The sequence below is a fragment of the Caloenas nicobarica genome, chromosome 24, assembly GCF_036013445.1.
Source record: "Caloenas nicobarica isolate bCalNic1 chromosome 24, bCalNic1.hap1, whole genome shotgun sequence".
Taxonomy (NCBI): Eukaryota; Metazoa; Chordata; class Aves; order Columbiformes; family Columbidae; genus Caloenas; species Caloenas nicobarica.
In genome coordinates this window covers 5281069-5304821 of record NC_088268.1, presented here as the reverse complement: position 1 = coordinate 5304821, position 23753 = coordinate 5281069, and the positions used below count along the sequence as shown (strand labels likewise).

The 23753-nt window shown below is 49.5% G+C and overlaps 1 protein-coding gene across 2 annotated transcripts; it reads right to left on the bottom strand.

Annotated features, from left to right (window-relative positions):
- Positions 1-483: 483 nt before the first annotated feature.
- Positions 484-23400, bottom strand: KPNB1 (karyopherin subunit beta 1). 2 transcript variants are annotated; one of them, XM_065651070.1, is made up of 22 exons: positions 23196-23400; positions 22839-22897; positions 19463-19645; positions 18055-18255; positions 16534-16686; positions 15441-15500; positions 15052-15141; positions 14544-14654; positions 13401-13502; positions 12098-12322; positions 11487-11678; positions 10171-10301; positions 8890-9037; positions 8509-8580; positions 6821-6965; positions 5912-5994; positions 5206-5313; positions 4813-4956; positions 4606-4711; positions 4158-4272; positions 3441-3602; positions 484-2774 (listed from the first exon to the last, which is right to left on the bottom strand). In XM_065651070.1, coding segments are annotated over exons 1-22 (2631 nt in total). In that variant the 5' UTR covers positions 23236-23400; the 3' UTR covers positions 484-2773. The 2 variants fall into 2 exon arrangements, with proteins under 2 accessions (XP_065507142.1, XP_065507141.1); XM_065651069.1 differs by lacking the exon at positions 484-2774 and having other exon boundaries at positions 3437-3602.
- Positions 23401-23753: the final 353 nt, after the last annotated feature.

Sequence of the window (23753 nt, the reverse complement as noted above, 5' to 3'; positions counted from 1 at the left end):
GGTCCAGGTTGCGTTAACGGGCACTTCGAGAGATTAAACTTCAAATCCCCCCGCACCGAGAAATCCGCCGAGGGGGAAAAGGCTCGACCCGAAGTGCCAAAACCTTCGTGGTCGTGCGGCCCCGGCCAGACAGGGACCTTCTGATCCTGGTGCTGCCGTGGCACTTAGAAAAGGAAAAAATAATGGAAAAAAAAATCAGTTACTTATCCTAGTAATTAAATCTGCCAAGCAGCGAGGGCAGCTCTCAAAAAACACGTGTATAAAAGCAATACCTGGTCCTCCCCCTCCAGCCAGTGTAGCAGGATTGAGGGATAACATCGCTCAGGTAAAGCCTGAAACAAAAGCAACAAAATCCCCAGAAGAAGCCCCAAAACAAAGAGCACAGACACGGTTTGTTTCCACTACGGGCTCAGTGTACTTTATTCTCCTGCTGTCTACAGCTCAACAGCCACACAGGACAGAAACAGGTACCACTGAGGAATGATCAGATTTCTTCCCTCCACGCCCCCTCCCCAACTTCAGGAATGGCTTTTTTAAATTTTTTTTTAATATTTCTTTTTTTTTTATTATTTTTTTTTTTTTAGGAAATCCCACCCCCACCTCGAGAAACGAAATAAAAAGAAAAGGCATTACTAGAAACGTGACCCAGGGCTCCCTGTGCTGCGGAGCGGCCTGACTCTCCACACCTGGGATTTTAGTTCTTTTATTAGTTTATATTTTATTTTTTTTTGTACACTGGTTCAAAGTCGGCGCTTCGACTGCGATCTGAACCCAGCACTGAAAGGCACATTATCCGATACCCTGTACAAGAGCGGCTGTGGATGCTGCAGCGCGGATGGGCAACGAAAAGGGGATTTTCCACTGGCACGGATCCTCGGATCGGGGGGAAAAGGAAACCGGGGGTAACGCAGGGTCCTCGCCTGCTTTTTAGAAGAAAAAAAAAAGAAATAAACGAAAAAAAATACTGGCTGAGGTTTTCTACACTCCCTCCCACAAGCAGCTTTTAAAAATGCCCATGTCAAACTGCAGATTCAAATGCCGGTAGTAGCAACAGCTGCGTTAATAAAAATGAAATGAAAAACGGTCTCAAAAGCCTGCACCTGAAAAACAGCCTCGCAGCCCTGCGCCTCCTCCCTCGCTTGCCTTCCTCCTCAGCTTCCTGCTGACACGAGGGGCTGCTGCTCCAAAGCAAAAGTCTCATTTAAGAGGAAACAAAAGATTCGGATCCTTCACGTGAGAATAAGACGCGGGGCGACAGGGGCAGCACCGGGCGGTTACTGCTCCCTCTAATAAAAAATAACATCAATGGGTTCCCCTTTTACTGGAAAGACCAAGAATACAATAAGGAAGTATTGGGGAATGTTTGACACCATTTTATTAATCTTCAACTGCAGTGGAAAAATATAACCTTTTACAAGTGCCGTCTTGTGTAAGCTCAAGTCAGTATATATATATTTTATATAAATTTCTTTTTTCCTTTTTTTTTTTTTTTGTTTTTGAAGTGCAGCAAGAGACCAATACCACATTAAATTTGATCAAATAAAGAGCACAAAAGGCCAAGCAGTTTCCAAATGGCATTTTATCAGATTCTGTTTGAACATTGAATTTATCCTCATTTTGCAATCCAAAATATTACCTGAAGTTTTGTTTTTCAACTCTTTGGCACAATTTTTGTGGGTGTTCGGGCTGCTACAGTACAAGTCAGGAGAGACCTTTCCCTTTGCGTTCTCATGCCAATTCGGAGCACTTTACATTTGTCCTTTTTTTTTTTTATTTTTTAAGCCTGAAATCCTGTTTGACAATTTTATTTCTATTCCCTCTAATGCAAGAGTTTGCTTTTTTTTTGTTTTTTTTTTGTTTTTGTTTTTTCCCCCCATTTCTACATTCACAGTTGAACAATATTAAGGAAGGAAAGGCGCTTTGATGAAACGAGATCATGAAAAGCGTCACTCAGAACGGGAGCTCTGAACATTCGTCAGTGTTTCCCTAAAATAAAAAGCCCTAAAGAGCGACTTTCCTTTTTTTTTTTTATTTTTTTTTGTCCTTTTTTGTTCTTTTTTTTTTCCTTTTTTTTTCCTTTTTTTTACTCTTTTCTCTTTTACATCTCTTATGCTGCATCAGTAGACTGAACTTCGGTTAGTTTATGAAATGCAACAGCTAACCCTTTTATTTCTGTTTGCTTGCTTGGTTGGTTTTTTTTGGGAAAAGATAAACTGCAATGACTCGAAGTTGAGAATGTGGACACCGCCTCATTCACACACACTCACTCCTAGACTGAAAATCCTTCACCCCGCTCCTCCCCGGGCAGATCCTGCGGCACAGGGGGCGGCTGGAGACCCAAAGCTCCGGCATCTCCCCCTCCGGCAGCCAAAAAAAGCCAAACCTCAGACCAAAAGCACCACAGTTGAACCCAGTTTTCTCTCCTAAACCGGCCGTTTCTCCCCGTCGGCGCCGGAGAAGCCCGTCCTGGCGTGGCGGGAGAAGAGACTCGCTCGTTCCTCGCACAGAAATCGGTCGTTTCCTCTCCGCGACGTTGGCCGATAACCAGGATTTCTCTCTACGCAAACCAGTGCTCGGCTCTCGCTGGCGGCGCTGCGGCGGGATTTTCGATGTGGTGTGTTTTTCAAGCCTCACTCACTCATCCTCTCATTCCCAAACATTCAGCATCCGTGCACACTCCTCGCTTCCAGGTTGTATTTTTTTTTTTGTTATTTTTTTTTTTAAAGATTGGAGATTTTCCAGTGGGGGTCGCAGGTGTCCCAATGGTAACAGATCTGCAAGCAGAAAGGGTCCGTCAAAACAATGAAACACACCTCACAAAACCCCACGTTCAGGAGATAAAACCAGCAGTAAGTGGGGAAAAAACGACTAAAAGAGAAATAACAGGGATCCTAAGGAACTTCTCAAGGTGGGGCGACAAAGATGTAAGTTTTATTCTCCCAAGTTCTGATATAACATCACGCCCCTCGCTACAATCCGCTTGTTTTCAAATGCACTTCAGTAGAATCACAGACTCGCAGCATCCCAAGTTGGACGGGACCCGTAACAGAATCATCGAGTCCAAGTGTCTGCAGGACAACCTAAAACTAGACCACGACTAAAAAGCATCATCCAGACGCTCCCTGAACTCTCAGTCGGACTGAGGAGGCAACAGGTTTTAATTAATGGCATTTGGGGGAGCGCAGGATCGTCCCCGAGCCGCACGGGTGACGGATTTCAGGAGCCCGAGTCTGCAGGTCTCGCAAAACCCAAGTTCGCTGTGTTTCGCAGTATTTGTTCTGACATACGAGATCACAGATGAGGCTTATTTACAGCAAAAATAACTGAGAAACAACCTTCTAGAGAACAAGGCTTTTGGCGAAGCGTCTCAGGCTCGGTTTAGCCAATTCCATAATTACACAACAGGAAAACAAGGCGGGTGTCGGGGTGCCAGCCCTTACCAAGCTTGATTCTTCAGTTTTCTCAGCTCTTTAGTCGCCCAGGTAGCGAGGGTTTTTGTTTTGTTCGTCTTGGATCTCCTTCCTTCAGTTAGCAGTTCATGTATCATGGGTCTAGCTTCTACTAATTTCAGGACGTCTTTCCCAAAGGCTGTACACAAATCCCTGCGGAAGAACGAGGGGCTGAGCGCCGCAAACAGATGTGCCGGCACCGCTCCCGCCAGCAAAAAGATCTGACTCACAGCTAATGTCCTTTTTTAAAATGCTGCATATGGTCACTAATTGCAGCAGGAGGAGAGCTGAAGAGTTTCCTGAAATTGTGATTAACCGGAGACCATTCAAACTCCTGCCCAAAGACTGATCTCCCTGATGTCCCCATCAGCTCTCCCTAAATGCGACAGAAAACGTTAAAACGCCCTGACCCGAGTTCCTCCGTACCCGGGGAATTGAGGGTGGGATGTTTTGTTTTTTTAAGCCCAGGTCACCCTTGAAAAAGATACGACGTGGAATTTCTGTAACACACACTTTCACTTCTACCTCCTGGTTTTCAACCTGTCAGTTAAAGGACTTTGCCTGCGTGAAGCACTTCACACCTTGGGTTAAAAACCCAACGCTAGGCTGTAAAACCCCAGAACTGACGTTAAACGCTTCAGACAGTCATAAAACTGCAGCTTCAGATATTAAAGCTGTTGTACGACGGTTTCTATTGACTTAACTCACCCTATCAGTCCGGCAGCACACGCCACCACCACGTCGGTGTGATCCTCGTCTCCAGCAATGTGGTCAATGTAAGACAGAATAAATTCTACTCTGGGCTGCACCAGCATCACGTCCGCTGAAAGAAAACAGCTTCGTCAGAGTGGGGTGAAACGCAGTTCAAGTTTAACAGTCTGCCCTTTAGAAGAGATTTTTCAGATGCCCCCAAACTGCCAAAATCTGGCCCCAGAGGAGAAATTTGAGACAGGGAGGGGAAAAAACTGCCGGAGGAGCCACAGCAAAGGCTCCAAAGCCATTCCCTGCTCACAGCAGCAGAACATTCACTCCCGCACAGGAGGGGATGAACAAGGACGTGCCCATGGACGTGGAAACAGCTCGTCCGGGCAGAGCTCTGCCCATCTCCCTTCGTCGTTTCAGGCCCGGAGCCGGCGCGGCGGGATGAGATACTCACGATGAACGTTTTCCTGGTCTCCCTTCAGCCCCTGGATGATCCCGGTGTACGCTTCCAGGCAGCCTTCCCGCAGCTCGTTCAGGTAATCCACCATGTCATAGTCAGACTGGAAAAGCCGATGGGAAAGCACATTTCAGCCGTATGTCATCGGGCCTTTCCTCGTTTCGGATTTTAACGAAGGGACGCGATCACGCAGCAGCGGTTTACCTTGTCAACCTGCGCCTGGGACGCCTGCTGCAGGGTGTTCAGCACAACATCGAGGTACTTCTTAAATTCTCCTCCGATGGCAAGGGCGATATCGCCAAACACCGAGAGAATCTGAGGCTTCACAGACCTGTGGACATTTTCATTCTGGAAGAGATTTGGGCACCATTACATTCAGCTGCTAAGGAGGGAGGAGCTAATAAATTAGGACATTTACTTGCAATGTAAATCCTCACCCCCAATAAATTTGGATTCCATTCAAATAGTAAGCAAGATAGTTGTCAAACACGCGATCTTCAGAGCATGCCTGACACTTCTGCTTCTCCCACCTCCCACTTTCCTCTCGGCGTGCAAGCCAACTGTTACTAACCGGCTAATGAGGAGGTAAACACTCACCCCCAGGTTCTCCAGGAGCAGCTGCATCACCTCGTCGCAAAAAGGCAAGATGTTGGATTGCAGGGCTCTGCACAAGTCCCCAACCAGCCCCACCGCAGCCAGACACACCTGCGAATAGAGCAGCACCACACCCACCGCTGAGTCAGGCTCCCTGCTCCGTCCTCAGCTGATTAACACCGAGCAGCGATGAGTCTGGAGCCATTAAACAGGGAATAACGACCCCCATGTAGCTGACGAGCCCCTGCTTCGTTAACCATTTATAACGCACAGCTGCAAAGAGCCAAGTGTGCTTTTCCAGGGGGAGGACAAGAAACCCGGGGGCAGCAAAGGGACAGGGACTTGGTTTGAATAAACGCTGCCAAATTCAGTGGCCGGATGGTCTGAACACCCACCCAACATGGACTTGACCCTCTAACGAGAATTCACAGCCTTGAGCAAACTAGGTCCTCATCAAGGCAAACTAATGCGCAGCCCCTGTGAAAACACAGGTGTCACATCAATCAAGCCCTTCTGCTGAATTACACAGAAGAGAGTTTGAATTTGTGTGTGCAGCCGATAATTAGAGACAAGTCTACGGGGCTCCAGGTTTGGTTTTGTCACCAGAAGCTGTGTGGTTTTGGTTTACACATGCACACCTGCTGAACTCAGCATCCGAGCAGGTGAGAATTGAGAGACTGAACACGGGGCCGCACGGTCTGAGCTCTACCTGGTACTCAGCGTAGTTCTTCAGTCCAATGCCGAGGAACGGTTTGAAGGCATCCATGTACTTCAGGAACTCGCCGCCTAGGACTGGGCATGGAAAATACTCTAGTTAGAAAAAAAAATCCCAAACTACAACATATTCGCCAGAGTTCAGCAAAACAGAAATGCACCACTACGTTCCGCCCAAACCCAGGACCCACGTGTTCCACAGAAGCACAACAAATGGGTTCTCACACAAAAACGGAGCATCAGTGAAATATGTCCATCTGGACTAAACTGAGATTCAAAAAAACTCAATTATTTGAACACAGACAACCCCCTCCAGCGCTCAGAGAGGACACTGAGACCTTCCTGACTGAGCAGACGCCTCCAAGGGACATGGCAGCTGTAAAACGTGGAGTTTTCACCTTCTAAACCTGAACCGTGAAGCTCAAAAACTGCGTGGATTACCACGGCCACCACCCATCCTGACGCGCTCCAACGCCGACCTTTGCCGCTGTGATTTCTTTCAAACAAGAACAATGGCCATAAACCCACCGCTGACAAAACTCCACAAAACCACCACAGGTCACAGGCAGCGGCGAGTATGAATCATGAAGAAAACATTAAATCTGTGCCACAGCGGCACAAAGGGACCAGGTTCTCCCTGCGTGGGGCATGGTACAAAGTACCAGTGGGGTGTTTTTCCCTGCCAGAAATTGCATTGTAGCTACGTTATTAACGGAAAACAAACCATTCATTCACAAAACACAATCTAGTGTAATCAGCCGGACTTGGAGCTTTGCAGATGGATGTGGTGAGGTGTGTGATCAGAAGTGTGCCTCAAGAGAACCCAGGAAAATCAGGTTTTTCGCCATATAGTCAAAAAGAGAAGGAAGCCAAGGACAAGCCTGCTGTGCAGCACAGGACCGACCTTCGACCAGGGTGCTGACGGCCATCAGGGCGTCCTCCTGCACGCCCCCCGATCCCGCCGTGCTCTGGAACATCCTCAGCAGCGACGCCATCACCACGTCCGAGATCTGCAAAGCGTCCTGGTGCTGCACCTTCCGCAGGACGTTCTGGTGGGGACGGACAAAGATATCAGGATTATTTCCACGTACGCGAGGCTGAATCGCGCCTTCACGTCTCCCGCGGCCGCGGCGTGCTGCTAAAAACGCAGCTGCTGGTTGAACTCGGCTGCTGCAGAAATGTGCTTTGTCAGGGCGAGCACAACATCCCGCTCGTTTTAGCTGCATTCAATTTTCCAGCCACAGAACGAGCTGAATTCACCTTTCCTGCTGCATAGACTATTCTCCAGGCTTTCCGTTTGCGAGCTGGCATTAAACGTGACCAGCTCAAACTTGGGCCTGTGAAAAAGCCGTTTTCCATCACTGCCATCTCGTACTGCCAAGCATGGGCTGCACGTAAGCTTTGCTTCGAAACGCCGAATTAAACTTCAGAAATATGACATAACAATGTCCTTACTGCAGTCAAACCTCCCCTACAAAGATGAACGGGAATAAGTTAACTTACAACTGATGCAAAATGGGTTTACAGGAACGCGTTTAGCACTGGGGTGTTTGAAATATTGATTTTTGGAGAGAGCCGGAGGTGAGGACACGTGCTGTGTTATCCAGTGTGTTCCAGCCAGCAGAAACAGCCCAGGTAAATACCTGAGCTCCACCCACGCTCTGACCGCCCCTTTCAGCACGTGAACTACAGAACACAGCTTTGATATACCCTGATGCAAAATAAACCTGCGTTTCCTATGAAAAGAGAAAGGCTGATTCCTTAACCTGCAGGAAAAGGCTCCGTTTCCTGGGCTAACAGGAATGGAAGAAAAACTGCAGAGAACAGGTAACACCACCCAACAAAGGAATAAATCTGAGCAGAGATAGATACTCTGCTCTGCTTTTGGTTCGGATTACACGGTATTCTGTTACACCTCCAGAAGAAAACACTCCTTTCTTCTCTGAGCTGCACTGATGCTGAATCTACGCCTATTATAGAGATTTAAAGCAGCGCCTTGAAGCTGTTAATGAGCTCGGTTAATGAGTTAATACAGCACAGTAAGACCCTTCCTGCGGCGCGAACAGGAAAGCTTCAGTATCAAAAATCAGAGGAGGGTCTGATCAATCTCCTGAGCGATTTTTGGGGAGAAAAAGTGGCTGTTTTCAGCGGACTTGGTAGGAGTAAGCAAGGAACTGAAACACGCTGGTACTCCGAGTCACACGGGCTGTTCGTTACCAGATGTTTAATTTCAAGGACACTCGGTGCATTTTAATTAGTGCCATTTTAAATAAGAACACCAACCACAAGAGGCAGATGAACGAATTAAAGCCGTTATGGAGGTTTTTTTCGTCGGTGCCAACCAAAGCGATAGTTCAGCCAACACAAGAGCTCATCTGAAAGCACATACAACCTTTAACACACTGCAAACGGCGGTTTTTATTCATATTGCCCTAAATTTTAGAAGCCGTACTCTACTGACGCCTTCTGAACCCTGTGTCACCTCCCACACGTCAGCTGGGCCACCAGATCCAGTTTCCTCACCCAGATCTCATCACCAGCCCTAAAACCGCCTCTTCCCCACGACCACAAACCCAGGAGACGGGAACTCACCTGTAGAGTAGCACAAAGAAGAGACTGAAGATCATTGAACTGGATTCTGTCGGATGTGCTCTGGATATGAGACTGAAAAAGAAGAAACCCCCCGTGTGAAAAGCCTGAGTCGCAGTCCATGCAAACACAGCGGTTTTGACTACAAGCTCCAGAGCTTCAATTTTAGTTGTTTCTTCAAATTTAAGGCAAGAGGTACTGTTCAGAAGCTTAATGTATCTACCTAGCTATAAAAAGGAATAAAACCCCATTGTACCACAATATATGCAGTCAGCAACAAAGCTCATTTTTCTCCACCAGACGAAGCCAAAGCACAACAACATCGCAGCTGCTCGGTTTGCTTAAACCCGCCCGTACCGCGGGTTTAAAGCCGGGCTTTCCTACCTCCATCTGCAGCACTTGCTGGAGCCGCTCCATGATGACCAGGGTCGTCTTCTGCACAGCCGGGTAACAGTCCTTGGCGCTGTTCTTCACGATCTCCATCAGAGATTCATACGCAGAACTCCTCAAGTTATTCTGGTGTCCATCAGGCCTGTAACAGAAGGAATACATTTGCAGTTCCCAGTGCTCAGGCTTGCTTAGAAACAGACTATTTTTTTAGTAAACCGGTAACAGCTCAATGTTAGTGTTGTGACAAGCAGAAGCACTTGCATTCCTGTTTTCCAAGACTCGAAATTTGTAAAGCCACTTTTGGAATGTTTTTTTTTTTTTCTTTCGCTATTAATGAGTTCCAATATTTTCAGTCGCTGGCAGCAAGCACAGGAACAGAAAAAGCCTCAAACCCGCGTCCTGCCGCGTGCCTGGGAAGGTGAGCAGCATACATCACTGCCTCCGACACCGGTGAGGGTGCTAAATCAGAAATAAAGAGCCGAGATCTGCGCTAACATGACTGACGGGCTCCAGAGCCTTGAGCCAGACCCTGCACTTGTGGTTGGATGTAAATGAGACGGGAAGAGTTTAGACTTTGAGCCGTGCAGACAGGGACACCGTTGAAGGAGTCGTCCTGCAGCAAAAGGCTTCAACCAGAGACTGAACTGATCCAAGGACTGAACTCCGAGCTGTCAAGATTTGCGCGACCTTCAAGGCAAAACACGAGCTTCAGCATTACCCTGATTTTTGCATCTGCAGAACCGAGAAAAATATTTTGCCTCGTCTATTTATATTTCGGCTTAGCTGGGAAAAGGACGGTATCCAGCCTAACTAGGTCCTCGTCTCCTCCGGGAGCACCTGGATGTAACGCTACGGCAACAACCACGGCATAAAACAATCAGGGTAAAAGGAACCGTTCGATATACACAGATTTCTAATTACGTCTCGCTGCAATCCTGATTATTCAGTGGCCTTGGAGAGTCTTATGACTACTGTACAAAGACGTGCACGGTCTTAAACTGTGCTCAGAGACCTCGAGGTAAACAGGGAAGGGAGATTCTTGGAGGAAACACCAGACTTACTAAAAGCAGATATGGACAAAATACTGAGAAATTATTCCGTGTGAAGAGCGTTCTTCCCGCATATTAGCATTCTGTATTCCATGGGACACCAAAAAAGCCCAGTTCTGATAAAACACCATTCAGATCTAAGCTGCAAGAGGACCAACAGCCTAAAGTAATTTTAAAAAGCCTTTTTGCAGAGCTGAAGCCAGCCGGTGTAACAGTTTAGCGTTACCTGTCTGCGGTCTCCAGAAGTTTCTGCACTATGAGCTCAAACGACGAGGACAAGCAGTAGGTTGCTGGTTCTTCCTGATCATCAGCTACATCTGCAGCTTCATAGGCGGCTTCAGCGAGACTAGAGAAGGCCTGAAACACAGAACCACCATCGCTGTTACTCATGAGTTTACCCTCACAAGTCCAGAAACGTCTATTCCAATGGTTTTCATGCTAACAGAACAACCCTAAGAAGCTCCAAACATATGCAGGATTAACTTCAGTTCAACAGCGGTGAAAACTTCCAAGATTTAAAATACAAACGTCTGTGCAGCGTTGGTGTCAAGTGGTAGCTGTCAAAAATCAAACAGAATAACAGCAAATGGCTTGAACCTCGTGGGGGTGATCAGCTTCTCCCCACTACCCAGCGTCACCATCGCGAGTTAAAAACCCGGGTTGGACGTGGCTGCTCCAATTCCCAACCACGAGCGATTGTAACCGCTGAGATAACGGGTGGGTTAGAAGAGCTGAGCTGAAAGCCTCCTGATTTTCACTTCAGTCTGCAAACACAGAGTAGTCATCATCTGCAGCAGACAAAAGCCACAGCTACATGGGCTTTTGCCAGGATCAACGCATCGGGGAGAAGCTTCTGCGCTGAACTAGAAGCCTTCAAACCTCTGGAATACTAAGAGAATAAATTCTGTCATTTCTAAGACTTGTTTTGACATGCAAATACTCATCTCCAGCTCAATTCCTACTGAGCGGCTCCCTTAAAAGGCAGTAAGGGACACATCCTCTTTACAGCGAAAATCAGATGTGCAGCAGACACGCATCGAGACGATACAACTGAAGTTACAAACCAACCCACGGGACTGCAGCTCTGTGAACAAAAAAGCCTCACACTCCTCAGTTTGGTCCTGGAACCGCTGCAGAAGGTTTAGGGATTGGGAAACAAGGTATCTCGTATCTCCCTTAAGACTAAGGCGACAAATCCGGCTGTCCCCAAGAGAAAAGGGAAACCCCAGTGTCTTTGCTAAGCAGCTATCACACCTGGTATCAAGGGCAGTCCCCACAGCATTTTCAAACCGAAAGCAGCTTCTACCCTCCATGAATATTAGCATTTTTCTCCTTAAAATCCATTTCTTCCTTTATTCTTTCCTAGCGGAGCCACAGAACAGACCTGAGGTAACTTAAGAGTTAACAAGTTGTGTGTGCGGGATGACCAAGCCACGAATCACCTCTGAAACCCCTTTAAGCGTGTGAGCATACATATGTACGTGCGTATATATTTGTAAATACATGTGTGTATATTCATATATGTGAACACGAGCTGCGTACCCAGCAGACGTTGGAGGCCACGCGGGGCTCGGCGCTCAGCCCCTCCATCAGACACTGTAGCAGCGGCGCCAGGTAAATGTCGTTGATGGCGGCTTCGGGGAGCATCTCGCAGATCCTGCCCACGGTCCAGGCCGTCGTGTCTCGAACCACCACGCTGGGGTCCTTCATTAGCTCTATTAAAGTTGGCATCGCCTAGGAGATAATCACAGTCAGGAGAAAGGCGTGATCGTGCGCTGTATATGGAAATGTTATGAGTTTGCCAGCGTTTCTGAGATTAGTGGATTCCCTACAAGTTAGGCTGGAGAGGGGAGGACAGTCTTGATCCAGTCAGGCCACTGTCCTCATATTTTAAGATTCATAAAGTTATTTCCCAGGTGAAAGAGTTCAAAATTCCTGACTCTAGATGCATCAGTTCTCAAGTCCTGCACATCCCCGTGATTCAGACCTACTGCCTGCCCTGGGCCTGCCCAGTCTTTCTAAAATGCTACAAAAAAGTGGCATCCTTTTGCTTTTCCTCAGATTAAGGACAACATGCAAAGCCGGCATCCTCCTCCAAATAAATCAGGAAGTTTTTGTCCTACAAGACTCCAAGAAAACCCACCAAATCCTACCTGTATGACTAGTGGTTTGAGCTGGTTCGGCTCTGGTCCTTCCAAAATGCACCCGAAAGCCATCACAGCCGCATCTCGGTATCGCCAATCCGGGTTTTTAATGTGTTCTTTAATAAAGGGCAGCACGTGAGGAACAATGTCGTCTTCGCAGCAGGTGGCCAGGAGCATGAGGCAAACTCCTGCCGCTTTGCAGGGGTTCCAGTCGTCATCGTCATCGTTTTCATCCTAAGAGCAGAGCATCCCCAGTCAGTCTGGGGGAAAACATCCCGTCCCACTCGCGCATCCTGCTGGATTTACTGCAGGTAACATCATCGCCTTATTACCAGGTGTTATATTTCAAAATTAATTCAGGTCTGGAAGTACCGGCTGCATCTCTGGTAGAGAAGCAACCTGAGTTACTAGCATCTTCTGTACCTTCCCATCTCTAGTGACGCCTCGTACGTCTCCCAAGCTGCTCCTCTCTCATCCAGGCTGATTTTATCCTTTGATCCATCCCATTGCCTCGCAGAGTAGCCCGCTGTACCAGTTAAAGAGCTTCTTCCCCCCTCAGCCACTTCCAAATTCCTTTGAAGCCGTGTACCTGCGATTCTCTGATCTTTATCTTTCCTGTTTTAACAAACGCTCTAGAACTTCCTGCAATTTAACTCTCCACATCTAAGCGGACAGCAATACAAAACTAATAGAGAAGCAATTCGCTGGATTCCCTAAGAGCACCAAGCACTTTCCCAGTTCATTGCAATAAGCCAAATGAACTCCATCCTGTATGGCTTAATTAACAGTTTTATTTTATAATTAGACCTGCTATAGCAAGTGATTCTATTAATTCTGATTAGACTGTGAAGCACAGTCCAAACGAGTCCCTGTGAAGTGCTTAATAGGTACTAAATAAACATGGACTTCACAGTTCGAAAAGTAAAGCTCAAGAATTCCAGAAATTGGATCGCCAGTGACGCAGAGATTGGTTTTAACTCCACAAACATTTCGTTAGGAATACAGATAACCACCAAACCTCTTCAGAACCCATAAATACAAGCATGTGCTAAGAGAATTCAGCATCAAAACGACACCACGTGCAGTCTCACAGTCTCAGCCCTAAAAACTGATGCATCATCCCGTCAGAGTGGTGCATGGTGTCTCATCACAGACCGAGGACTGCGGCCGGTGTGCCCAACACAAAAACCATTCGAAACCACCCGAGGGGACCCGCAGCGCGTCCAGAAGTCACCTACGCAAGGGAGCATTGCCCGCTGTCCTGGGATTTGAGAGTGGGCATAATAACCTATTTTTTTGCCATGCAACTCACCTGTTTCGTTAATGTCTGTGTTAGAATCGGGACCAAATACTGTAGCGCTCCCTTGGCGTAGAATTTGCTAGTGTGCTCTGGAGGCCGTCCTTGCTCTGCTGCCTGGAAAAAAAAGGTTACAAATGATTCTCAGTGGCTCTACAGGCACGAGGTCTGAAGGATGAACTCCAGATTCTCATTTGTGCGCTTTCCTCTCCTTCCCAACACCAGCTTTAAGGTACCACAACACACAGGAGCGTCAAGGACAACCTGCACCAATCCCAGCTAAATATTCAATAAGCAATTTCAATTTGCCATTCCACACACGTATAGAGCTCCTCCTCATACAAATATAAGTACTTTCGGTTTGCGGTTATGTATAATTAAGAAGTGACCCCAAGCAGTAGTGGCAAAAGGTCTTCAGCATATAAACGTGCTGCTGACTGTCCTTTTATCCTTGCTTTTTTGGGCACTCAACATAAATATATCTTTAGCTGCTTTTAAAGATGGATATGATTCATGTAGAGCCCTTCAAAGTTTAAGCTATTATTGATGTCTGCAGCTAATTTATGCAAACATCATCTGCATACAGAACAATACCCCAAATTCATCTCCAGCCCCATCCACTGCAAGGGATGATTACTTTTATTTCATCCCATCATTTTATACTTAACTCATAAATAATGTATCACATAGAACGTGATCTATCTTTTTGAGCACTGGGGTAGCACTAAGTCCGTAACAGACCCCAGGAATCCTCCGTGTTAGCGTAAGAGTCCACGAGGCCTCCAAGGCAGCAACTTAACTCAAGAACTGGTCCGTGTATCAAAACAATCCGAGACGCCGCCTTAATGAAGCAACAGCTCAGAGATTTTAACAATACTGAGAATTTTCTGGTATCACACTGTGCCTAGTATAGGTGCTTAATGCACATTTAGGTTACAGGAGTAGCTTTGGAAGGCTAAAAAGAAATCAGGCAGCTGTCACGTCCCGTTTGCAGGAAACCAGTGTTCGTGTGCTGCATATTCAAGCTACACTAAGAACTTTACACTAGGCTACAGAGCCTAAAAAACACAACCCGGGATGGCTTCCAGACACGATTTCAGCATTCCCGGACAGACCACCACGGGCAGTCACCGCTTTTCGGCATCATTTGGATCTCACCTCCGAGGCCTCGATGGCCAAGTCCATCTCCTCATCGCAGACGTTTGACCAGAACTCGATCCCCTGCAGAGCCACCTCATCGATGTCACTTTTCATCGCTTCAATAGTTATCTTCAGAAACACGAAAGAAAGCAGAGAAGGACATTTCAACAAGTTATTTCTCCTGAAATATGTGCCCAGACTTTTGGCCAACTGGTAGGAGGTTGGTGTGAGATTTAAGACTGTCTGAAATCGGATGCCATGTGAGTTACTGTTCTTGAAGACGATCTCCTCATTTAGAAGTTTATCAGCGCCTGCAGAGCAAGTCACACAACCTGCACTGGCCTGGCTTTTGGAGTCTCACGTCTGAAACAGCTGGTGCTGGTTTGATGGATTTTGTCGGGAGAGGGATTCACAGCCAAAGAAAAGACAAACGAACCAGGAATGCAGGAGAACTTTTCCTTTTGGATTAAGACAAAGGAGTGCAGGAAGATCTGATTAACTACAGAAGAGAAACCCGAGTACTCACAGCAAAAAGCGCGGGGCCCATGTACGTCTCCATATACTGATAATAAAGGGACATTATCTTCACCAAATTCTGTAAGGCAGCCACTCGCACCTGTCGGGGTAGGAAATGGATCACAGATGTGACTTTTCTGAGCGTTGTAGCCCACTGCAGATCAATGACCCCCTTTCTGCTGATTTAGTTCACTCCGTACCTAATGAGATCTCTCACAAGAGACATAAACCCTCTGAGTAGTTTAATACTTCCAACTTTAAGTATAGAACTCATTTTGAGTACTTAGATATGCACTGATCAGAATATTGCTTATTTCATGTAACATTTCCCACCCGTTTGCTGCTGCTCGCGGCTCTAGCCAGCTTCCCCAGAAAAATCAAGCATCTAATTTCACTCACCCTTGTATCTGGACACTGCGTTGCTTCACAGACTACTTGCATAATAAAGTGCCTTTCAGACTAGAAAGGGAAATAAAAGAACATTAGAACTGCCTTACAAAAGCATTCAAGTCTTTGCAAGCCTTCCTATGGAGGATTTATTTTGAGTCTGGACTAATGCAATCCCTCATGCAGCGCTTCTAAAGATCAAGGAGCAGTACAGGTTACTATTCACTGCAGTATTTTAAATAATTTCTTCCCCAAAATGGGAATCTCAAGCTCAAGTGCCTAACAGGCTGTCCAAAAGACAAAGATCCTGCTGTTTCCTGAGCTACTTCAGCAATTGCTTCAAGAAACCTCAAAGCTCAGGACATAAATTTCTTGAGGGGCAGCACGTGGATACTCGCATTTCATAGGGAGATTTATGGCCAGGCTATTTACAGTAGAGAAGCCCAACAGAAATACAGGCTGGATGGCTCATGCTCCTCCCATCCCAAATTCTGACAGACTCTGCTCGATCCCCATCAACACCAGTCGACCAGGGCAAGTTTTCATTACAAGAGCTTCTACACTGAAGGTTCAATATTAATTCCACCTTCCCCAAACTCCCCCTGGTAGAGACCTGGAGGACACACTCAATCCGAGAAGGAAAAGAAAAATCAATAGATGTGTCGGTTCTGAACAGGATCGCATTTTGAGGCCCGTTTTGAAGACTCTCGGGCCTTCCTCCCCCACCAATTTTCCGAGGGAAAGTTAAACCTGGATCGCTGCCACAGCTCTTGAAAGAAAGTGCTGATCCAAGCTCGTCCTCTTCCAGCAGTATTACAGAGCAGAGTTTGATTAGGAAGCAGAGCATCTAACAGGCTAAACTCTAAGGTCACGTTCAAATCTATCCCAAAAAGCCTCAACGATGCTTCCTTCTCCACTGATGAACCTCTGAAGATTTCCACAGCATTTCTGCATCACAACAAGAACGCGCCCGATTGACAGAGGTGAATCCAAGTCTCAGTCGCGACATAATTATGCATCAAAACTCAGCGTGGTGCATGATGTCTCATCACAGACCATGGATCCAGCCCTTTGTGGTTTAGGTCGGGAACTGTCCCCCTCTCACCTCTTTGTCGAAGTTTGCTTTGGTGAACTCCAGCGAGTTGAGGAGCGCGTTGGTGGCCGCGAGCTTCACGTTGTTGCTGGGCTCCTCCTTCCTCATCCCCTGGATGATGGCCGTCAGGATCTCGTTGGATTTGTCCTGAAGCTGCTCCGGATCCTAAAAGAAGCGTCGATAAAGTTATTTGCCAGCTGGACAGCCTACTCTGTATTTTAAATACCCTCTCAGTTCGATCCCGAAATCCACAAGTAGAAGTTTTAAGACATTAAGGCCAAGAAGCCCCTTTGTTCACCAGAAGAACACAAGTACGAGGAATTCACACACCATTGTGTCTTTACAGCTCCTGGGACAGCAAAGACTGAGCTGAGCACAAATACTCCAGGCATTCAAGCCATAAATGCCAAATAAACTCTACTGTTTCAAACAATAGGTCAACAAGCTTCAGACTACTTGACTTGATTCGATCAGCAAGTTGAAAACCTGATTTCCAGTTGGTTTATACGCTGGGCAGAGGTCAACGCCAGCAGCTGCAGTGGAGATTTTTATTGGCAAAGTTGACAATCGTTTTTAGACACTGAGCAAAAATACATTGCCCAACCAGCAGAGAGCACAGGTAACTGTCGAGCACTCGAGGCTTAAAGAATAAAACTATGAACATAAAGATTAATTTTTCTTTGTGGTAAGTTTAAAGACTGCAAGGTCCCCAAATAACTATATTAACTGTTACAGCAGAATTTATCCAGCAGTAGACTGCCAAACTACATCACAAACTGTGTCACAACGTGACTGAAACTACAAAACTCTAAGAGGGACCTTGGTTACAAAATACCCAACCAGAAAGCCAGGGCATCCCAAAATCCCAGGGCTGAGGATTTTCACTGACCCTCCACCAAGCAATCCAACACAAGATTTCTCCTTCTGCCTCACTATACCGCAGTTCAACCAGTTCGCCACGCACAGGTTCTCCGGGGCATTCACGGCACCAGAAAAGCGGCCGCTAATTCTGTTTTTCAGATGACACGCAGGGTTTTTGCAAGCGATTCACAGATATTTGCTGCAACACGTCGCGACGCTGCAAACTACGCTGACAAAACCACGAGACCTTTTGTAGAAGGTGCCTCAGAGCTGAATATTCTTGCATCAAAAATTCCTAAATTAAGGACATGGAGACTCCTCACAGGAGATGAAGGTATTTGTCAGGTTTCCCCGACACAGAATCAAACGCTTATGGCTCATGTGTAACATCTCACAGTTTTATCACAGCACCTCTCACCGTTATATGATCACAGCGACCTATAGACTTAAATCTGCACCTTAGGAACAACGACCTGGATTTGTGCTGCCAAAGCAGGTCGGTCCTTCCAGACACCGTCCTCGTGTTTACCGTTGGCACAGAGACATTCCCCGGACAAGAGTTAAAAGATAACAGCGAGGAAGTGTTTGCAGTGCGAGAAAGGAAGAGGTGCTGGGAAGAGGCTGGGCCAGCACTCGGAAAAACGCATCAAAAGACGTTTCAAATCTACTCACGATGTCCTGGCAGATGTAGCCGATGGCCTCCAGCGTGGACTCCTTCATGTGCTCGGTGCTGTGCTGGTTGGTGACGTTGGCGACCAGCTGGGGGATGAGCTCGGGCCACTGGTTCATGGGGATCTCGGCGCAGGCAATTCCGGCCACGCACTGGGACGCCGAGCTGGGCCGGTACGTTTCTGTGCCCAGCGTCTGCAAAACCTGCCCGAGACACCAACCCCACACCGTTTGGCATCAGCAACTCGAGAAACGGCCACCAGTTTGCCACCCAAGTGTTCGCTCGATGTTATTCCAAACGCCTTCCACAATAAAGCAGTTTGCTCCTTCTGTTTCCTTTTTTCCTGCTTTTTTTTTAATTTTTAAACGAGGCCACGGACAAATAATGATTGACATGAACGTGGCCGCGGCTGCCCCCGTTCAGGAAGCGAGACCCAGCTGCGCGATGACACGTTTGTGCCACATCCTTTGGATCCCGCACACAATGCAACGCGCGCTGACTCACCCAACGCCTCCCCGCTCGGGTTATAAAGCAAAATTGGGAAAACTAAACAATTTGCGGTTAAAAAAAATCCACTCCCCCAATACCGCACTCTTTATGCCAAAATAGAGATTGAATAATTTTCTTTTGTTTTAATTGCAATCAGAAAAATTATTTTCTGTATATGTCAATAGCATTTCTTTAAAAAAAATAATGGAGGGAGAGGCATTTGTTTCAGCATTTCCAGTTAAAAGCCTCCATCTTCCATATATCCACTTAAATACTGTACTTTCAATCACATAACCCTGTGGACACCCAAGTATGTCTTTATTCCCAATAGCCAAAAACCATTAAGCCACCAGTTCTGCCATCACGAGTCCTGAACTTCAACCATCAGAGAGCACAAGAGCCCTCAGGTGAATTTCCCATCTGTGCGAAAATTTAAGAATATGAGTTCCTATTCGGAACTTGGAAATTTTGGACCATATTCTACCCTTGAAATGTGCCAATGGTGCAAACGCGTGTGTTTGGACACTGAGGATGATTTGAAGGTGTTGATGTGCATTGTAAAACAGTCGAGGAAGATGTTTGAGTATCAGAAAAGGGAAACACCAACCCTGTCACAGTCACCCGCTGGGGAAACCACGTCCACCAGCTCCACAATCACACCAGACTGCGCAGAGGCTGCTTGTAAAAGCATTTACAGGTGTAAATTTAAAAGCAGTAGCCTCATAGTTGTTTTTTTCCCCTAATAATTCTAAGATTAAATACGCCACAAGCAACAAAGCACCCAAGCAAGCGCAGATGATGTTTCTGCTCTCATGAAAAGGAGCAGCCAGGCAATGGAAGATGCGCTGGGTCAAAAAGGACGGACAAGACGTTCACCCTGTGAGAAAACAGGCGGAGAGGCCCCCAAGTCCCCCAACTTACGTAGTTCTTGACCTCCCTGCGTGCGTTGGCGTCGATGGCGAGCCATCGCTGCTGGTACTGCGCCTTGATGTCGGGGTCCTTGGACGTCAGCGAGTTCTTGATCTGCAGCCCCGCCGCCACTCGCGCCACTTGGCTGTTGCCGGGGTTTGCCAGGACACGCGACAGCTCCACCAGGAAGGTCGGCTGGGGACAGAGGAGCAATCAGCACCCCAAAAACATTGGGGAAAAAACCCAATTCCCCAGGAAACCAGAGCGGGACTCACTGCAGCTCCATCTCCAGCAGCAAATCGCCACCGTGGCGGCTCTATCCCCAGATTGCGGGCGTTAAGCTCCTAATTAGAACCACTGGAAAGCGCCGTAAGTAGCATTGACTTTGCCGTGTTTTTTTTTTTCCCAGCTTACTCGAGAGACCGTTACCTTCCGTGCTCCTGCCCGCTTTAAGTGTTCCTTTAAATAAACTGCCCAGATACGTATTTTCGGGATGGGCATCATGCAAGGCGAAGAGCAAAACTCTCTGCTGCTCGCTCCCTTGCTGAGGCGAACACCCCAACTATAACCTAACACAGGAATTGTCAAAATGTGAAATCAGATGCTCATCTGGCGCATCACAAGGAGGTTTGTAAGATTATAAATTTGCTTCTCTGCCATCAAAGGTGCGCAGACATACACAAAGATTTACCCCCCCAAAAAAGCACGGACGTGGGGATAAAAATACCCGACATTTGTGCCACTTGCTTTAGGTGAGAAATTAAATCCTTTCGTGATTTGACAGCTTTACATTTCCGAGACTTCCGCCACGTACGAGACGCAGCTGAAGTTTCGGCAGCGAAGTTTTTCCTTTCGCTGCCTCCACGGAACGTTTTGCCTCCTAGAAAACCTTTCCAGGAACAGGGGAAACGGCTGCAGCACATTCAGAACCGCCTCCCACCCAGCGGGACCCTGGTTTGGCTGAAAACGTTTCACATTCAGATACAAGGAACCCGTTGCTGGAACCTCTGTGACAGAACTTCAGGTACATATAAAGATTTTTGGACTCCAAAAAGCCATTTTTGAAATTAACTTTCAAAAGTTCAACAGAAACACAGAATAAGTCCAATATTTTGGACTCTACATTTTCAGTGACCAAGCACAGCTCTTAAAATAAAAATTTAGTTGGGCTACCCAGTACTGTTCAACGCTCAAACTGCAGAATTTGGAAAGGAAAACGTGCGACAACTCAAACTGACGAGCGTAAGCCAGAGATACTCTGAAATTTTAATGCAATAGACAAAACCCCTACAAACATACCAAACAAACCCACTTCCCAAGCATCGAGATTGCTCACACTTTATCCACTGATTGTATTAAAAGTGAGGAACTGTTCAAAAAAAGTTCACAGGGCAAAATAAAAGTGTCGCCGCCACCTTTGTGAAGATGACTGTAGCAAATTCAAAGGTGAAGGAGCCTCCTTGGACTTCTCACTCATAAATTAGCAAAACAACTCCTTTTTGTCTTTACATGGAGCTTTAAGAATAATTCTAGCTAAAAACAAGAAGCATTTCATTAAACCTTCCAGACTCGAGACGCAAAGCAAATGCGGACGCGCACGACCTCGGCTCTCACACCTACCGAAGTGCCAGTGAAAAATCTAAGAAAAGGCTCTAAATTAATGGTGGGAGGAGGAGGAGGGAACGAGGAAGGACGAGCCACCGTGTGGCTGCATCTCCATCCACTGGAGATCATGCAGAACCTCTTGCATCTCAACCCCTTCCCATCCATCCCGAACCAGCCCTGAACCCCAAATCCTCGCTCCCCTGCAAGGCCGAGCCTTAAACTGCTCCTAAAGCCCTTCCCAAGGCTGGACCATTCTGCGTCCCCATCCCACACACAAACTTTTAGTCCCGGCCCAAGCTGCGCCGCCCTGACCCAGCTCTCGCGAGGCTGCAGGTATCAAAGAAACCTTGAAAAATCAGCGGATCCCTCGGATCTTTCAAAAGCCTGAAACCCAGAACCGCAGCTCGAGCGCGTTGCCCCGAAATACTTCACGTAACGCAGCCTGGGAGGCTCCAATCTAACCAGGGGGGCCCTGAGACTGAACGAACAGCAATTAAGAGAAAAACGCAACGTTCCACACAAAGGCTCCGTTAGTCCTGATTCTGGGGGACGCTTCGCACACCTTGAAACGGAGCAGCGTCAATAAAGACTCTGCCTTTCCCAGTTTGCACCAGTGGATGCAACTGTTCTAAAAAACGAAAAGATGACAGTTTTTTGACAACTACACCCCAAAAATGCTGGGAGGCGACGCTGGGAGAGCCCGGGGCCACCAACAGCCCTTCCGGGGCCACCAACAGCCCTTGTGAGAGCCCGGGGCCACCAACAGCCCTTCCGGGGCCACCAACAGCCCTTGTGAGAGCCCGGGGCCACCAACAGCCCTTCCGGGGCCACCAACAGCCCTTGTGAGAGCCCAGGGCCACCAACAGCCCTTCCAGGGCCACCAACAGCCCTTGTGAGAGCCCAGGGCCACCAACAGCCCTTCCAGGGCCACCAACAGCCCTTCCGGGGCCACCAACAGCTCTTGTGAGAGCCCAGGGCCACCAACAGCCCTTCCGGGGCCACCAACAGCCCTTGTAAGAGCCCAGGGCCACCAACAGCCCTTCCGGGGCCACCAACAGCCCTTGTGAGAGCCCAGGGCCACCAACAGCCCTTCCGGGGCCACCAACAGCACTGCCCTGCGCAGACACGGAGCAGCAGCAGCTCCAACCCTCGACTAAGCACCAATCGCACTCCCTCCCCCTAACGAGTCCCACTTCCCCGCTCTGCGCAGGGATGAGAGTTTTGCGTTTGTGCGGGGTTTTTTTCGGTGGTGGTTTTTTTTTTTTTTCCCTCCTTTTTTTGCCTTTTTTTTTTTTTTAATTTTAAGGAGGTCACAGGGAGGGGCCCGGACCCGGGTGAAGCCCCTGACCTCCCCTGACACCCCTTTCTCAGGCCGTGGCCGCTCGGGCGCTCCCGTCCTCTCCCAAGCGGAGGGTGCTGGGGCCGCTGGCGGTGCCGGGGGGGGCGGCGGGGCCGGGCCGGTGGCGGGGCCGGGCCGGTGGCGGGGCCGGGCCGGCGGGGCGGGCGGCGCCCGGGGCAGCGATGGCCGCGGCCGCACATGGCCCGCAGCCGCTCCCGCAGTCGGCACCGCCCCCTCGCCCGGCGCCGCGCTCCCATTGGCCGCCGTGAGCAAAAGCCGCGCTGCTATTGGCTGGGAGCAGCGGCCGGGCGCGGGCAGGGTAGGCTGCGCTCCATGGCGGTTCGGCCTGAGCGGGCGGGGCGGGGGGGGAGGGGAGCGCCCGCCACCGTTCCCCGCCCGTTCCCGGCCCGTTCCCCGCCGCCCCCGGGCCCGTTCCCCGCTCACCAGGTTCTCGATGGCCGCCTGCTCCAGGAACTTCTGCGCCGCCTCGAGCTCGGAGCGGTCTGCGGGGAGGAAACGTGGGGGGGGAACCGGCGTCAGGCAGCGGCTGCGCGGGGCCCAACCGCCCGGGCCGGTGTTACCGCGACCCGGCTCCCCCCGCCCCCCGCCCTCCGCCCCGCTCCGGCTCCCACCCCCCGGCCCAGCCGCCCCGCCGCCTCCCCCACCGCCGCCCACGCCCTCCCGGGGCCGCCGCCGCCGCCTCGGCCGCCCCAGGGCTGCGCGGCCCCCGCCCCGCCCGGCCCCGCGGGGCCTACCCGCCGGGCCCGCTCCCTCCCTCAGGCCGCGCCGCCCGCGCCCTACCCGGTGAGACCGTCTTCTCCAGGATGGTGATGAGCTCCATGGCGGCGGCGTGGCGGCTCCGGCGCCGGCGGAGGGAGGGGAAGGGGGAAGCGGGGCGGGCCGGAGGAGGGGAGGGAGGGGAAGGGAAGAACGCCGGGGCCTGCCCCGCGGAGGCGGCCGAGGGTCGGTCCCCGCGCTGGGCCGGGCGGGGGCGGCGGCGGCTCCTGGCGCTGCGGGCGGCGGAGGGAGAAAAGGCCGCGCGAGCGGGGCGGGCGCGCGCGCGCACACACACACCGAGCGGGGCGGGCGGCGGAGGGATACACCAGCCGCTAACCCGCCGCCCCGCGCCGCCGCGCTGATTGGCCGGCGGACCCCGGCTGCGCGCGTTCCTATTGGCGGCGGCGGCCGGGGCGCGGCTATTGGCGGGTAGCGGAAAGGAAGAGGGGAGGCGGGGCTTCCGGGCGGCGAGCGCGGTGATTGGGCGGTGCCGGGAAGGGCGCCCCGGCGGCGCTGGGGGCGGCGGCCACGTGGGGCCGGGCACCGGGACCGGGCACCGGGACCGGGCACAGCGGGCACCGC